This window comes from Haliotis rubra, unplaced genomic scaffold, assembly GCF_003918875.1.
Source record: "Haliotis rubra isolate DU_JTF1 unplaced genomic scaffold, ASM391887v1 Scf1248, whole genome shotgun sequence".
NCBI lineage: Eukaryota > Metazoa > Mollusca > Gastropoda > Lepetellida > Haliotidae > Haliotis > Haliotis rubra.
Window position 1 is genome coordinate 11,545 of NW_025765168.1, and position 17,444 is coordinate 28,988.

At 44.0% G+C, this 17,444-nt stretch overlaps 1 protein-coding gene across 1 annotated transcript in view; it reads right to left on the reverse strand.

The window, feature by feature from the left end:
- Nucleotides 1–7,510: 7,510 nt before the first annotated feature.
- Nucleotides 7,511–17,444, reverse strand: part of LOC124266320 (ribulose-phosphate 3-epimerase-like) — a 34,645-nt gene continuing 24,711 nt past the window's right edge. The window contains 2 exon segments of the mRNA XM_046701130.1: nucleotides 7,511–7,759; nucleotides 7,761–7,781. Coding sequence (XP_046557086.1) covers nucleotides 7,613–7,759; nucleotides 7,761–7,781 — 168 coding nt within the window. The 3' untranslated portion in view covers nucleotides 7,511–7,612.

Consider the following 17,444-nt stretch of genomic DNA (forward strand, 5'->3'; position numbering starts at 1 on the left):
ATGCATGCAGTCATGAGAGTCATGGACTGACTGACTGAGTTTGGTTTTACGCCCCTTTTAGCAATATTCCAGCAACATCACGGCGGGGGACACCAGAAATGGGCTTCACACATTGTGCCCATGTGGGGATTCGAACCCGGGTCTTCGGCGTGACGAGCCAACGCTTTAACCATTAGGCTACCCCACCGCCCCTGAGAGTCATGGAGGATTTGGGAAGAGTCTATTGATCACATAATGACCATATCCCTCCCGGTATGTACACTGAACAGCCATGAAACGAGCACGCTGGTTCGTTTGTTCATTTTCTAAATATAATTCAGTAGATAGCAAAACAGTGACCGTTGAGTCCCAATAGCTGAACAGTATTGCATGCAGTGAGCTCTCGTGACTTTACTAGTGTGTGACAGTACACTGGTCCGTCAACACTGTGAAACCTGGTAAAGCCTGGTTCCTGTGGGTGAGAGTGACATGTATCAGGTTAATCTAGAAGGCAGCGAGGCAGTATTCAGGTTTCCCTACAGGGTTAGGCAGTCTGTGAAGTTTCTGTCAGTCAAATCGCGTGTCAGGAGTTTGTGATAAGTGTTTGCCTTGTAAAGCTCTGCTGCCTTATGCGAGATCGCTGACCCGTTGTTAAAAATCTTCCCTCTGAAGTTAATGAACTGTCACATAAGTGTATTCCTGGCTCCAACGTGTGATGAAACCTCGAGACACTTGAAACAGAATGTCTGCATTGCACGGGTACAAGCAGATGAGCCAGCAGCAGCATACACATGCTGTAGTTACATCAATGATCGTCATCCCCAAACGCCCTCTGTGTGTGTGTGTGTGTTTGGGGGGGGAGAAAGAAACCGGCCGCTTCATTGTTGGAATACACCTTGGGCATGTGATGATGAAATAATGCATTTGTTTGTATGAGTGAGCAATAAAAATGGAGAATGGTGAGTAAAAACACCTCTCTAGTGTTCAATTAAAGTGGAGAGTTAGAACACCTCTCTAGTGTTCAATTAAAGTGGAGAGTGGAGAGTTAGAACACATCTCCAGCGTTCAATTAAAGTGGAGTGTGGAGAGTTAGAACACGTCTCCAGTGTTCAATTGAAGTGGAGAGTTAGAACACATCTCCAGCGTTCAATTAAAGTGGAGAGTTAGAACACGTCTCCAGTGTTCAATTAAAGTGGAGAGTGGAGAGTTATAATACGTCTCCAGTGTTCAATTAAAGTGGAGAGAGGAGAGTTAGAACACCTCTCTAGTGTTCAATTAAAGTGGGGGGCGGTGGGGTAGCCCAGTGGTTAAAGCGTTGGCTCGTCACGCCGAAGACCCGGGTTCGATTCCCCACATGGGCACAATGTGTTAAGCCCATTTCTGGTGTCCCCCGCCGTGATATTGCTGGAATATTGCTAAAAGCGGCGAAAACTAAACTCAGTCAGTCAATTAAAGTGGAGAGTTAGAACACCTCTCTAGTGTTCAATTAAAGTGGAAAGTGGTGAGTTAGAACCCCTCTAATGATCAATTAAAGTCGAGATGCAAGTGTCATCTTGCACAAACCGGAACTCAGTGACGAATGAGAGCGTTTAGTTACCCAAGCGGCATAAAACAGAATTCACTATTGTTGACACATTAATACCGACAATTTGATGAGACCATGTAGACCAGCGGACCCGCCAAGTACACCTTACACGTACAGCTGGTGTAGCGGCATGTGCAGACAGGGCTAACCTTACGCCTCTATTTGTCTTTTTAACGTTATTCCACATGCCGTTTTTTTCAACACTGAAAAGACAATCTTCTACCTACAAGGTGATATCACGTGCTTGACAACGGTGTTAGCATCTACACTGAAACGTCGCACATATAATAATAAATAAATTGTACATCCATAGATCTTACCTCCTTGTTAACACCAACTTCTAGTTTCCAAACAAGAAGTTAACAGTCTACCTACCTCTACACAAAGAAGTCGGTAATTAATATTTAATGGTTGTATCGACAGCTGGAATCTATGTGTTCCCAGCAATCATGCCTGTGTTGCCGCCCAACGTGACAATGAGCTACCTGAAATATATTTGTCAAAGTAACCTGTCGGCCTCAGTTCACGTGGTATCGGAAACATCGACAAGAGTCTATGCAGTGGTTGCAATATTGTGTTTATGGTGAAAAATTGTCACTGTTGTGTCTTCATACAATAAACCATTTTGTAGTTCCACATAATGTACTCCGTGTTATTCCTTGTGTCTACCACACGTAAGGCCTGCCTACATGCCTGCAGTGCTCCGCCTTCAGACAGATGTTGCTATTCTCATGTACTGTGTTTACCCATAGAGAAATCTGTTCACTCAGGACAAGTACTGTTAGAAGCGACACATACTGACTCCAGTACCACAGAGGTGGACTGACACGATTACTGACTCCAGTACCACAGAGGTGGACTGACACTTACTGACTCCAGTACCACAGAGGTGGACTGACACACTGATACTGACTCCAGTACCACAGAGGTGGACTGACACTTACTGACTCCAGTACCACAGAGGTGGACTGACACGTACTGACTCCAGTACCACAGAGGTGGACTGACACGTACTGACTCCAGTACCACAGAGGTGGACTGACACACGTACTGACTCCAGTACCACAGAGGTGGACTGACACGTACTGACTCCAGTACCACAGAGAGGTGGACTGACACGTACTGACTCCAGTACCACAGAGGTGGACTGACACGTACTGACTCCAGTACCACAGAGGTGGACTGACAGTACCACAGAGGTTACTGACTCCAGTACCACAGAGGTGGACTGACACGTACTGACTCCAGTACCACAGAGGTGGACTGACACGTACTGACTCCAGTACCACAGAGGTGGACTGACACGTACTGACTCCAGTACCACAGAGGTGGACTGACACTTACACTCCGCACTGACTCCAGTACTGACCAGTACCAGAGGTGGACAGACACACGTACTGACTCCAGTACCACAGAGGTGGACTGACACTTCTACTGACTCCAGTACCACAGAGGTGGACTGACACTTACTGACTCCAGTACCACAGAGGTGGACTGACACGTACTGACTCCAGTACCACAGAGGTGGACTGACACGTACTGACTCCAGTACCACAGAGGTGGACTGACACGTACTGACTCCAGTACCACAGAGGTGGACTGACACGTACTGACTCCAGTACCACAGAGGTGGACTGACACGTACTGACTCCAGTACCACAGAGGTGGACTGACACGTACTGACTCCAGTACCACAGAGGTGGACTGACACGTACTGACTCCAGTACCACAGAGGTGGACTGACACAGTACCACAGAGTGGACAGACACTTACTGACTCCAGTACCACAGAGGTGGACTGACACGTACTGACTCCAGTACCACAGAGGTGGACTGACACGTACTGACTCCAGTACCACAGAGGTGGACAGACACTTACTGACTCCAGTACCACAGAGGTGGACTGACACGTACTGACTCCAGTACCACAGAGGTGGACTGACACGTACTGACTCCAGTACCACAGAGGTGGACTGACACTTACTGACTCCAGTACCACAGAGGTGGACTGACACGCGTACTGACTCCAGTACCACAGAGGTGGACTGACACTTACTGACTCCAGTACCACCAGAGGTGGACTGACACTGACTCCACTCCAGTACCATAGAGGTGGAGGTGGACTGACACGCACTGACTCCAGTACCACAGAGGTGGACTGACCATCCGCATTATGCACACAACCAACATACCACAGAGGGTGCCCAGGACACATTTGTTCAGTTCCTCCGAATATACCATACACACTGTATCCATATGAAACAATACAGTAAGAATCAGCATCATCAGCAGTGCTACAATGGGGGCAATAACATAACTTTTAACTACAACAAAATTGCATCAGACAGGTGTTGCCCAATAAGACAAACACAGTGTATTACAGCTAACCCTCTTTACAGCACACAGGAACATGTGACATAAACACACAAACTAAAAGTCATTGATGAAAGTCAGGCTGGTAAAATGTATGACCACATAAAATTTCACTTCCCAACAGCATTAAACTTTCTTCAGAACAAGAGGGACAGCAACGAATTTATTGAACATCACATTGACATCAAAGTTGTTGGGTTACAATTAAGTCAAAGTTTAGTCACAGTTGACTCCAAACTTCCAAGTAGAGTGATCTCCCATGGCGGAAGTGTAATGGCTACCATGCTAGGTGAGGTGAGGTGAAATTGGGTTTAACATCGTGCTTGAGAATATTTCGCTCATATGACGAAGTGCATGCGTGTTTACGTGTATGTGCAACTGCTTGTACTAGCCCAGACTGAAGCTGGTTTTATAGTGCTAGCCCACTGAGATACCATGCCGCAGTGAAGCATGAATACCCCACTCAGACACATTATACTGACTCCGAGCAGACCTGTCCTTGTTGTACCCATTAATGCCGAGAGCCAGGCAGAGACCAACAAGTACCATATTTTAACGTCTTTTGGTATGACGCGGTCGGGGATCGAACCCGCGACCTTCCGCTCTCCGGGCGGACACTCTAACCACTACACCACGGAGGCGGTCCGCTACCATGCTAACTAAATGGTTTCTAAATAAAGGACCTTTTTAACAGAAGTCCTAAGACTATTACAGTATATTTAAGGGACACAATTGTAAGCAATAAGTGCCCCCTTCAGTCTCAAGGTCCTTCTTTACCATATAAACTAAGGTCCACTCTAAGGCTATGGCTGCCTACTGCAACCCACTGTAAAAAGGTCCTCCTTTACCATATAAACCAAGGTCCACTCTAAGGCTATGGCTGCCTACTGCAACCCACTTTAGAAAGGTCCTCCTTTACCATATAAACTAAGGTCCACTCTAAGGCTATGGCTGCCTACTGCAACCCACTGTAAAAAGGTCCTCCTTTACCATATAAACTAAGGTCCACTCTAAGGCTATGGCTGCCTACTGCAACCCACTTTAGAAAGGTCCTCCTTTACCATATAAACCAAGGTCCACTCTAAGGCTATGGCTGCCTACTGCCACCCACTGTGTCTGAGTAGTAGCAAATTAAAACAGCTTCGCAGTTCACCCAACATGATCAACAAATATCAAGTAACAAGGTCATTGTACCCTGCAGCACTAAAGTTACACACAGACTACAGTGTTACACTACATATTGTTATAATTGGTTACAAATGAGATTGTCAGGAAAGCAAAAGAAAGTCTGTTGGAAGCATTGTTCCTGAGACAGACATTTGAGGTAGGAATTGATGCATTGGACTGGGCTTCAAATCAGCAACAAGTTTTCCTCACTTAAACTCACCAGCAGGATCCACATATGTAGTGAAATACACAATGCCATTTTAGAAAGTGGTCAAATGTAACATATGTTATATTTGGGATTACACTTTCTTAGTAAAGTACAGATTCTAGTACTTTTGTTGGGTTGATTCCCATCCGGGATTCGAACCCACACCACACCAATTTTGTGGAAGCCGTGGTGGCTGAGCAGTCTAGGCGTCTGACTTTGTGTGCTGGCAATTAGGTGCCTGACTCTTAGGGTGTGGGTTCGAATCCCGGATGGGACTCAACCCAACAAAAATACTAGAATCTGTAATTTACTAAGAAAGTGTAATCCCAAATATAACAAAAAAGAATATACAGATAAAGATATAACCGCAAAAGAAACCCAACTTGAATTGCAAATGCCAATAAATGTTAATTTATGGAACACATAATTTGAACGTTATGAATAAACAACAGACAAGTAAACGTTGAAGAAATGGGTAGTGGTCTCTAGCGAAAACAACACTAATGTTTATTGAAAAAGCACTTGTCACCACTCCACCCCCAAACACAAAAAATGTCATGAAACAGTGTCTCCATCAGTAGCGGGTGTGACCCCCATTGGCTGCAATACACGCAGTACAGTGTCGTCTCATTGAGTCAACAAGTGTCTGGAAGAAGGCTTGGGGCATTTGATTCCATTCTCTGACCAATCTGGCTTCCAAATCCCTAAGGTTTAGAGGTGGACCAGCTGCCTGTATCCGTCTTCCAATTTCATCCAACACATGCTCGATCGGTGCCATATCCGGGGACAGAAAGGTCCAAGGCAGTACAGTAATGTTGTTCCCTCTCAGGAAGTCCATAGAGACCCGTGCTGTGTCAGGAAGAGCATTGTCCTGCTGGAAAACCTGGAGCTGAGGCTGGGCCTGGAACAGCGGTAAACGTGGTTTTGAAGAATTTCGTTTCTGTAGACTACGGCAGTCACCCACACCATGACGCTACCTCATCCCCAGCGGATGCAGCTGTTGGCATAACGCTCATAACGTCGTCTCCATACACGGAATCAGCCTCGGCGTGTGACATGTGGAATCTCGACTCATCAGAAAACAACACTTGTTGCCATTGTTGACGTTGCCAACGCTGGTCTTGTCAAGCCCACTGTAAACGACGGTGGCGGTGACGTTGTGTAAATATCTGATCCCTGCTGCCCTCAGTCGACGACAAGCGGTGTCTGCAGAAATTTTATGGTGTGGCCCTTGAATGGTTGCAGCCGTCTGCAATGCTCGTTGTTGTCGGTTACGCAGATGAGTAATCCGGATGTGACGATCTTGACCTGGCGTTGTTACTCTTGGACGTCCTGAGCGTGGCTGGTCTTGAACATTTCTGGTTTGTCAATGCCTTGCGTAGAGTCTGGTGATTTATGTCACGTGACATCCGAAGTGCTTGGCCACCGCAGTTGCTGTTGATCCGGTCAGCAACATTCCAATTGTGATCCCTCGCTGCTTTTGCGTTAGACGTAGCATGTTTTTTCAGCGTTCTTCAAGTCAATTTTGTGGTGTATGGTGTTTTTTTCATGACGTGCCTTATAAAGGATTCAACTGGATGAAAATGCACACATTTTTGTGTGAAATGTGAAAAAATCGTGCAGAAAACACAAAAATCATGAAAAGAATCGCATTTGGGCAATATGGTCAAGAATAACCGGAAACAATGGCAAAACCATCTTGGAATGAGTGGTTTCATCATGGGATAGTTTTTCCCCCTATAATAAATTTATTTGAAGCGCTTGTTTTTCACAAAGTAAGTTGCATTTCTTTTGCGGTTCAGTATATGTTACATTTGACCACTTTCTAAATGGTATTATGTATTTCATACCAGTTGTCCGACTTCCATTTTTGTGGAAGCCGCGGTGGCTGAGCGGTCTAGGCATCTGACTTTGTGTGCTGGTGATTAGGTGCCTGACTCTGAGGGCGTGGGTTTGAATCCCGGATGGGAATCAACCCAACAAAAGTACTAGAATCTGTACTTTACTAAGAAAGTGTAATCCCAAATATAACATATGTCATATGTAGCGTTTGATAATTTCTTTGCTGTTAACTGAATCATAAAAATATTTTCAAACAAAAAACAACTACTCCTGTATAAGACGATAACATGAGTGATGACATCTGCAGTGTCAAATGTGGAAAGAAAATAAAGCAGAAATCAAGGACAAAAGAAATAGTGCAGTTTAACGCTTAACGTCAGCATAAAATATGGGCTTGATACCATGTGACATTAAAAAAATTCCTCCGACAAACAAGCCAACATCATGTAAAGATGTGGCTTACACCTTCCTATGACATGGATTAACAACAAGCACATGCAAGAGATCATCGCTCCAGTGATGCTTTCTGAGCACTTCATCCACTATGTGGCGCATGTAGCTGATTGTCTCCCTTGGATTGTCACTTTTGATGATGCCACTTCCTGATAATGATGACATTTGCCCCTGCCTGAAACACAACATAGTAAACTTGCCTTTATATTCAACACAATATAGCCAACTTGCCTTTACATTCAACACAATACAGCAAACTTGCCTTTACATTCAACACAATATAGCCAACTTGCCTTTATATTCAACCTCAATATAGCCAACTTGCCTTTACATTCAACACAATGCAGTTAACTTAAATTGACATTCAACACAATGTAGTAAACTTGAATTGACATTCAACACAACATAGTAAACTTGCCTTTACATTCAACACAATGTAGTAAACTTGCCTTTATATTCAACACAATATAGCCAACTTGCCTTTATATTCAACCTCAATATAGCCAAATTGCCTTTACATTCAACCTCAATATAGCCAACTTGCCTTTACATTCAACACATAGTAGTAAACTTGCCTTTATATTCAACACAATATAGCCAACTTGCCTTTACATTCAACACAACATAGTAAACTTGCCTTTATATTCAACACAATATAGCCAACTTGCCTTTACATTCAACCTCAATATAGCCAACTTGCCTTTACATTCAACACAATGCAGTAAACTTGAATTGACATTCAACACAATGTAGTAAACTTGCCTTTATATTCAACACAATATAGCCAACTTGCCTTTACATTCAACACAATGCAGTAAACTTAAATTGACATTCAACACAATGCAGTAAACTTGCCTTTACATTCAACACAATGTAGTAAACTTGCCTTTACATTCAACACAATATAGCAAACTTGCCTTTATATTCAACACAATATAGCCAACTTGCCTTTACATTCAACACAATGCAGTAAACTTAAATTGACATTCAACACAATGCAGTAAACTTGTCTTTACATTCAACACAACATAGCCAACTTGCCTTTACATTCAACACAATATAGCCAACTTGCCTTTACATTCAACACAATATAGCAACTTGCCTTTACATTTAACACAATGCAGTAAACTTGAATTGACATTCAACACAATGCAATAAACTTGTCTTTACATTCAACACAACATAGCAAACTTGCCTTTACATTCAACACAATATAGCAAAAAATTTCAAATGTTTAAACTTAACCTATCTGACGGATGATACTTATCCCACGGTTGGACGGTGGGCCACAGATTACCCTGTGTCTGAGTGGATAACAACCATGGTGATGAGATGATGTTGCACAAGGAGGCCTGTTATGAGCACAGTCTCCTGATTGAGTGCATAACTCCTATACTTGTGATGGGTTGCTTCTTCCAAACCCTTTGGCTTACACAGCACAAAATCTCCCAAGGAGTGGGCGTTCCCGAGTAAATGTGACTAGAATCTGGCCAGCCCCTGCTTCAAAACCATCTCCCACGATCACACATTTAATGTGAAAGGCGAAAACCTCCCCGTACGCTCAACAGTTTAACATGACTTCTAATTACCCTTGCTCCATTGCACAAGCTTAGTCAAGGATGTGCCCGGCAATTTGGAGTGGAACACATCGAAATCCACTGGAATTTGGTATCCACAATTCAATGACGGTCACCTCTGCATCGGAGTACAATACAAGACTCAGTCTATGACGAAGTCACTCAGGTGACTGTACTGCAACGACCCAGCGTAGAACCAGTTGAGGTAGATCTAATGCCCAAGGGAAAGTAGAATGAAAATGGAGTTCAATACATCTTCATTCACTTCATACAAGGTAACACGGCCACTGTGAACTGAGGATGTTACTATCTGCATTGCTGGGCCAAGGAAAATTGCTGCGCCAGTGCCAGGGGACCAAACTGGTGGGTCTTCAACGCCAGTGACTGATGGGTCGCGTAGGTTGTGGGAAGCAAAGACTGTCTCTGATCTCCAGATACATCCCTCCATGATGGAAGTCAGCAAACAGCTGCTGTGAAGAGCCATGGTAGGCGCCAAGGTCTGAGTCTCAAGAGGATTTGACACTGCTGGAGGGGGAAGACCGGCTAATGTGTAGGCTTGCTGGATGGTAGATTTAGTGTCCCCAGGCTCGGGTTCCAACACAAATATAACTTATACACAAGAACTCATCACAAACACAACTGAACACTAGGGTAACAGGTACAAGACAACTTTATTGCCGGAACTGTTGTATGACATGCGTGGCCAAGTGAGATAACTCATAACGATATACGCGTTAGTTTCGTATTCACATACATAACAGTAGACACATCCAGAAGGATGTCATCAGGCCCGATGATAGTGGGCAACCGGATATGTTGGCAGCTGGTTCTTCACTATGAAGTCCCATCGGAGATGCAGAAAACCTCTGCTGTGCCTCTTCCTCTCGAAATGCACTCAGTTGACGTCCAGAGTGTGGAGTTCCAAAATACGTGCAGCAGTAGCTAAAGCTACCAGGAAGAAGGTCTTAACAGTGATGCACTCAAAGTTCTAGAGGTTCATAGTCATCGGAGATGAGGTGTCGACAGAGAGGTCCCAGGCAGGAGGCTGGAACTTCTTTGATTGTATAAGTGCAGAATGGACTGGAGTTCAGGCACAGTGGAAATCTTAGAGCCAGTTGCATTAGCTATCACCCTGTTCATGGCTGCTAAATAGGTGGCAATGGTAGACACCTTCAATTTCCTCGACATATGCAGATGTTGTATGTACTCAGCAACAACATAAGCAGATGCTGTAGTGGGAGATGGTATGCCCTTCAATCTGCAGTACTCTTCAAATTTCTTCCACTTGTCACTGTACAGAGACTGTGTAGAAGTATCATGTGCCGAAGTAATTGCAGCAGCAACTCTTCTGGAGTACCCTTTCGCAATTAAAACTTTTGGAAGATCCACCAGAAGATGCAACGTCTGTAGGATCCAGTGTAGTTGATCTGAGTGAGGACGGGCCAATACATTGTCTCGGTTGGGTAGAGCCTCTGGGTCTGGAGCGGTGAGACTTATCAGATCGATGAACCAACTTTGAGCTGGCCAGTAGTACTCGTGGAAGATGTTGTAGGAGGATGTGTTGATCTCTTGGAACTTGTATACAATCGTCGATGTAAGCCTCAAACACCATGCCTCAACGGTGCAGGACTGAGTGATGTGTTTCGCGATGTGGGTTAATAACCATGGGCCGTACTAAACGGGAGGACCTTCCATAGTAGTGGTTTGTAGAGCGGGTATCTGCACCGAGGGGTAGAAATACTAACGGGAGGACCTTCCATAGTAGTGGTTTGTAGAGCGGGTATCAGCACCGAGGGGTAGAAATACTAACGGGAGGACCTTCCATAGTAGTGGTTTGTAGAGCGGGTATCAGCACCGAGGGGTAGAAATACTAACGGGAGGACCTTCCATAGTAGTGGTTTGTAGAGCGGGTATCTGCACCGAGGGGTAGGTTCGCCAAATCAGATTGCTCATCAGCAGTGCAGATTCAATAATTGGTAGTTTGCAGCCCGAGCTGAGTGTAGATACGATAATGGGGTCTCCCCATGGGAGAAGGACAGGAGGTTCGTTGAACGTTGCCGGGTGAGATCGGCGAACTCGGGGTAGGGCTTGACGACTCTGATACGGAAACATATCTAGTTGCTGTACTTGCTTCAAAGTTGTCGCCATGACTCACACCATCAAGGCAAAGTCCATGTTAGGGTGAGGTTGACGAATAGGTTGAGATGAGCGGCATCGCCGAGGCAGACAGGCTTGCCGAACCTAACATCAAGTTAAAAGGCTTAGACGCAGTAGCCGAGACAAAGGGATTTCTTGAATGTGGATTGGTGAACGGTTGTAACCGCTGATCGGTGGTGCAGCCGAGGACTGGGTCGTAATCGTCAAGGATGGCTGAACAGAGAGCGAGGAATTCACTGATGTTGATAGGATCACCAAATGTCTGGAGATATCCGGAGAGATTGCCGATTCATGAGAGATTGTTGCAGAACCTCAGGCTGATGGAGGCGTCCGATATATGGAGGAGCCGTTTGGGATTTCAACGAATGTGAGTCAGATCGGCGAACCTTAGTGATCGTAAAAAGTTGTAGGATCAAGTTCCACAATGAAACTGGCGGTTTAGGGATCGGCGTTCCGTTGGTATGCATCCGAAGGATGTAAAAGTCGTCTCAAGTTCTCCGATGTCCAAATTCAAGGGGATCGTTGAATTGTGAGGAACCACTGCATCTTGCCATTTCGCTGAATGTTGTTTCGACGCATCAAGTGATACTAATGAATGTTTGATCGCCGCATCGTACCAGTTCGGGTTGGATCGGCGACACCTTCAATACATCTGAATTCTCACTCAATAATAATGTGACAGCATATCTAGAAGTTGTTTGATCTGATATATGTGTGGTCATTCTATGTGCCTTCTTCACGGACCTCTTGGTTTATCTTAGTTGAAGAAGGGACGCATTCTTGTGACTTGTGTCTGGAGTCCCGGTCAACAAGGCACCAGGACCCCAACTTCCCGTAGTTGGTAGGCTGGTTCGCTGATTCCCGAGGTATCACTGAAGTACACGAGATCTGCAAACGTCTTGAGAAATCGAACGCGGGTCTGGAATATGGGAGATGGTGCAGTCGCAGTCCCAACCGTAACAACCAAAGGTGTCTGGTTCTCTGCACTGGGGTTTCGCCGCAGTAGATGGGATGCTACTGCTCGGTAACATGACACAACAGTGGGTCATACCTCCATTTTCGAGCTTTGTATGAATAACATGCGAGGTGATTCGATTGTCAGTGGGTATTGTTCGAAAGCTCTGAACATCAACAATATCTGTATACCCTTGCCAAGAGTATTTTCAAGAGCCATTTTATTTGATAAATATTCATTTCTAATGACACTTTATTGCCACAGTCTGCTAGAAGAATCATGATTGGTCAAAATTATGCATGTGACCTAAGGCAGCCAATCATATTACAGCAATGGATACCTTCCTCATAAACATAACCTCTAGATTTAGACAAAGGTTTCTGGTAAAATAATGATATTCTAAACGTATTAAGCAAGAAATCGTCACCTATATGTAAATTATGGAACTTATTGGACATATCATGCAAGGTTCCGACCTGTGACAAAAATGCTCATGCACACGGGTTCTAATCTCTGTTTGGACGATAATTCTTTAAAATAAAATTCCAGACTTTTGCAATCTTATATTGTTTTTATATATTATGATTAACATATATTCCAAATTTGAACAAATCGGTGTCAAAATGATTTTTTTAGAAAATTCTACCGCTACACTCGTTACATAAAATACACAAGGGGTGAAGACACTTGCAATGCTAAAGCCTGATCGAAAACCAAACAGCCCGACTATTTTAATGTGTGGTTCAATCAAAACCTTACGGTTTTCACAAAGCATTGTATTGAGCTTGTAGGTCATTCTTTTGCCTTTCTGCTCATCATTTTCAATTTGCATACCTGCTTTTCATTTCTAATCACAGACCCTCACAGCAGCACTACCCTTATTCTTTGAACAAATGTCTGGCCTCTCGTTGGTAAACATTGACAGTTTTTTGAGGATTTTTTTGTGACTTGGAAACAGAAAATGGCTCAGCCTAGTTCCCGGGGTCTGCTGAGCTAACGCTTCGACACATGGATCTGAACGACCACACTAATTAATTATAGCTCGCATCTACATTTTAGCAATTTTGGTTTAAACAATATTCAGTTCCTCAGATGACATACATATGTATAGATTTACATAAACAAGGATTTTGGGGGGATTGGCAAACAAACAAAATTGCCTATGTTGATACTTCTTCCCACATCACAGTACATAGCAAATTTGATAACGAAAATATTGCCGTTTATGTCCCGTATCTTCCATTGATTACTGTGGCAGCAAGACACTGACTAACAGAACTAGTAGTCTTCTCCTCATCTAAGCTGACACATCCAACATTGATTACTGTCGCAGCAAGACACTGACTAGCAGAACTAGTAGTCTTCTCCTCATCTAAGGTGACACATCCAACATTGCTTACTGTTGCAGCAAGACACTGACTAACAGAACTAGTAGTCTTCTCCTCATCTAAGCTGACACATCCAACATTGATTACTGTCGCAGCAAGACACTGACTAACAGAACTAGTAGTCTTCTCCTCATCTAAGCTGACACATCCAACATTGATTACTGTCGCAGCAAGACACTGACTAGCAGAACTAGTAGTCTTCTCCTCATCTAAGGTGACACATCCAACATTGCTTACTGTTGCAGCAAGACACTGACTAACAGAACTAGTAGTCTTCTCCTCATCTAAGCTGACACATCCAACATTGATTACTGTCGCAGCAAGACACTGACTAGCAGAACTAGTAGTCTTCTCCTCATCTAAGTTGACACATCCAACATTGATTACTGTCGCAGCAAGACACTGACTAGCAGAACCAGTAGTCTTCTCCTCATCTAAGCTGACACATCCAACACTGATTACTGTGGCAGCAAGACACTGACTAACAGAACTAGTAGTCTTCTCCTCATCTAAGCTGACACATCCAACATTGATTACTGTCGCAGCAAGACACTGACTAACAGAACTAGTAGTCTTCTCCTCATCTAAGCTGACACATCCAACATTGATTACTGTCGCAGCAAGACACTGACTAACAGAACCAGTAGTCTTCTCCTCATCTAAGCTGACACATCCAACATTGATTACTGTGGCAGCAAGACACTGACTAACAGAACTAGTAGTCTTCTCCTCATCTAAGCTGACACATCCAACATTGATTACTGTCGCAGCAGCAAGACACTGACTAACAGAACCAGTAGTCTTCTCCTCATCTAAGCTGACACATCCAACATTGATTACTGTGGCAGCAAGACACTGACTAACAGAACCAGTAGTCTTCTCCTCATCTAAGCTGACAGATCCAACATTGATTACTGTGGCAGCAAGACACTGACTAGCAGAACTAGTAGTCTTCTCCTCATCTAAGCTGACACATCCAACATTGATTACTGTCGCAGCAAGACACTGACTAACAGAACCAGTAGTCTTCTCCTCATCTAAGCTGACACATCCAACATTGATTACTGTGGCAGCAAGACACTGACTAACAGAACCAGTAGTCTTCTCCTCATCTAAGCTGACACATCCAACATTGATTACTGTGGCAGCAAGACACTGACTAGCAGAACTATTAGTCTTCTCCTCATCTAAGCTGACACATCCAACATTGATTACTGTGGCAGCAAGACACTGACTAACAGAACTAGTAGTCTTCTCCTCATCTAAGCTGACAGATCCAACATTGATTACTGTGGCAGCAAGACACTGACTAACAGAACCAGTAGTCTTCTCCTCATCTAAGCTGACACATCCAACATTGATTACTGTCGGAGCAAGACACTGACTAACAGAACTAGTAGTCTTCTCCTCATCTAAGCTGACACATCCAACATTGATTACTGTCGCAGCAAGACACTTTGACTAACAGAACCAGTAGTCTTCTCCTCATCTAAGGTGACACATCCAACATTGCTTACTGTGGCAGCAAGACACTGACTAACAGAACTAGTAGTCTTCTCCTCATCTAAGCTGACACATCCAACATTGATTACTGTGGCAGCAAGACACTGACTAACAGAACTAGTAGTCTTCTCCTCATCTAAGCTGACACATCCATCATTGATTACTGTGGCAGCAAGACACTGACTAACAGAACTAGTAGTCTCCTCCTCATCTAAGCTGACACATCCAACATTGATTACTGTCGCAGCAAGACACTGACTAACAGAACTAGTAGTCTTCTCCTCATCTAAGCTGACACATCCAACATTGATTACTGTGGCAGCAAGACACTGACTAACAGAACCAGTAGTCTTCTCCTCATCTAAGCTGACAGATCCAACATTGATTACTGTGGCAGCAAGACACTGACTAACAGAACTAGTAGTCTTCTCCTCATCTAAGCTGACACATCCAACATTGATTACTGTGGCAGCAAGACACTGACTAACAGAACCAGTAGTCTTCTCCTCATCTAAGCTGACACATCCAACATTGATTACTGTGGCAGCAAGACACTGACTAACAGAACTAGTAGTCTTCTCCTCATCTAAGCTGACACATCCAACACTGATTACTGTGGCAGCAAGACACTGACTAACAGAACTAGTAGTCTTCTCCTCATCTAAGCTGACACATCCAACACTGATTACTGTGGCAGCAAGACACTGACTAACAGAACCAGTAGTCTTCTCCTCATCTAAGCTGACACATCCAACACTGATTACTGTGGCAGCAAGACACTGACTAACAGAACTAGTAGTCTTCTCCTCATCTAAGCTGACACATCCAACATTGATTACTCTGGCAGCAAGACACTGACTAACAGAACCAGTAGTCTTCTCCTCATCTAAGCTGACACATCCAACATTGATTACTGTGGCAGCAAGACACTGACTAACAGAACTAGTAGTCTTCTCCTCATCTAAGCTGACACATCCAACATTGATTACTGTGGCAGCAAGACACTGACTAGCAGAACTAGTAGTCTTCTCCTCATCTAAGCTGACACATCCAACATTGATTACTGTGGCAGCAAGACACTGACTAACAGAACCAGTAGTCTTCTCCTCATCTAAGCTAACACATCCAACATTGATTACTGTGGCAGCAAGACACTGACTAACAGAACTAGTAGTCTTCTCCTCATCTAAGCTGACACATCCAACACTGATTACTGTGGCAGCAAGACACTGACTAACAGAACTAGTAGTCTTCTCCTCATCTAAGCTGACACATCCAACATTGATTACTGTCGCAGCAAGACACTGACTAACAGAACTAGTAGTCTTCTCCTCATCTAAGCTGACACATCCAACATTGATTACTGTCGCAGCAAGACACTGACTAACAGAACCAGTAGTCTTCTCCTCATCTAAGCTAACACATCCAACATTGATTACTGAGGCAGCAAGACACTGACTAACAGAACTAGTAGTCTTCTCCTCATCTAAGCTGACACATCCAACATTGATTACTGTGGCAGCAAGACACTGACTAACAGAACTAGTAGTCTTCTCCTCATCTAAGCTGACACATCCAACATTGCTTACTGTGGCAGCAAGACACTGACTAACAGAACTAGTAGTCTTCTCCTCATCTAAGCTAACACATCCATCATTGATTACTGTGGCAGCAAGACACTGACTAACAGAACTAGTAGTCTTCTCCTCATCTAAGCTGACACATCCAACATTGATTACTGTCGCAGCAAGACACTGACTAACAGAACCAGTAGTCTTCTCTCATCTAAGCTGACACATCCAACATTGATTACTGTGGCAGCAAGACACTGACTAACAGAACTAGTAGTCTTCTCCTCATCTAAGCTAACACATCCATCATTGATTACTGTGGCAGCAAGACACTGATTAACAGAACTAGTAGTCTTCTCCTCATCTAAGCTGACACATCCAACATTGATTACTGTCGCAGCAAGACACTGACTAACAGAACCAGTAGTCTTCTCTCATCTAAGCTGACACATCCAACATTGATTACTGTGGCAGCAAGACACTGACTAACAGAACTAGTAGTCTTCTCCTCATCTAAGCTGACACATCCAACATTGATTACTGTGGCAGCAAGACACTGACTAACAGAACTAGTAGTCTTCTCCTCATCTAAGCTGACACATCCAACACTGATTACTGTGGCAGCAAGACACTGACTAACAGAACCAGTAGTCTTCTCCTCATCTAAGCTGACACATCCAACATTGA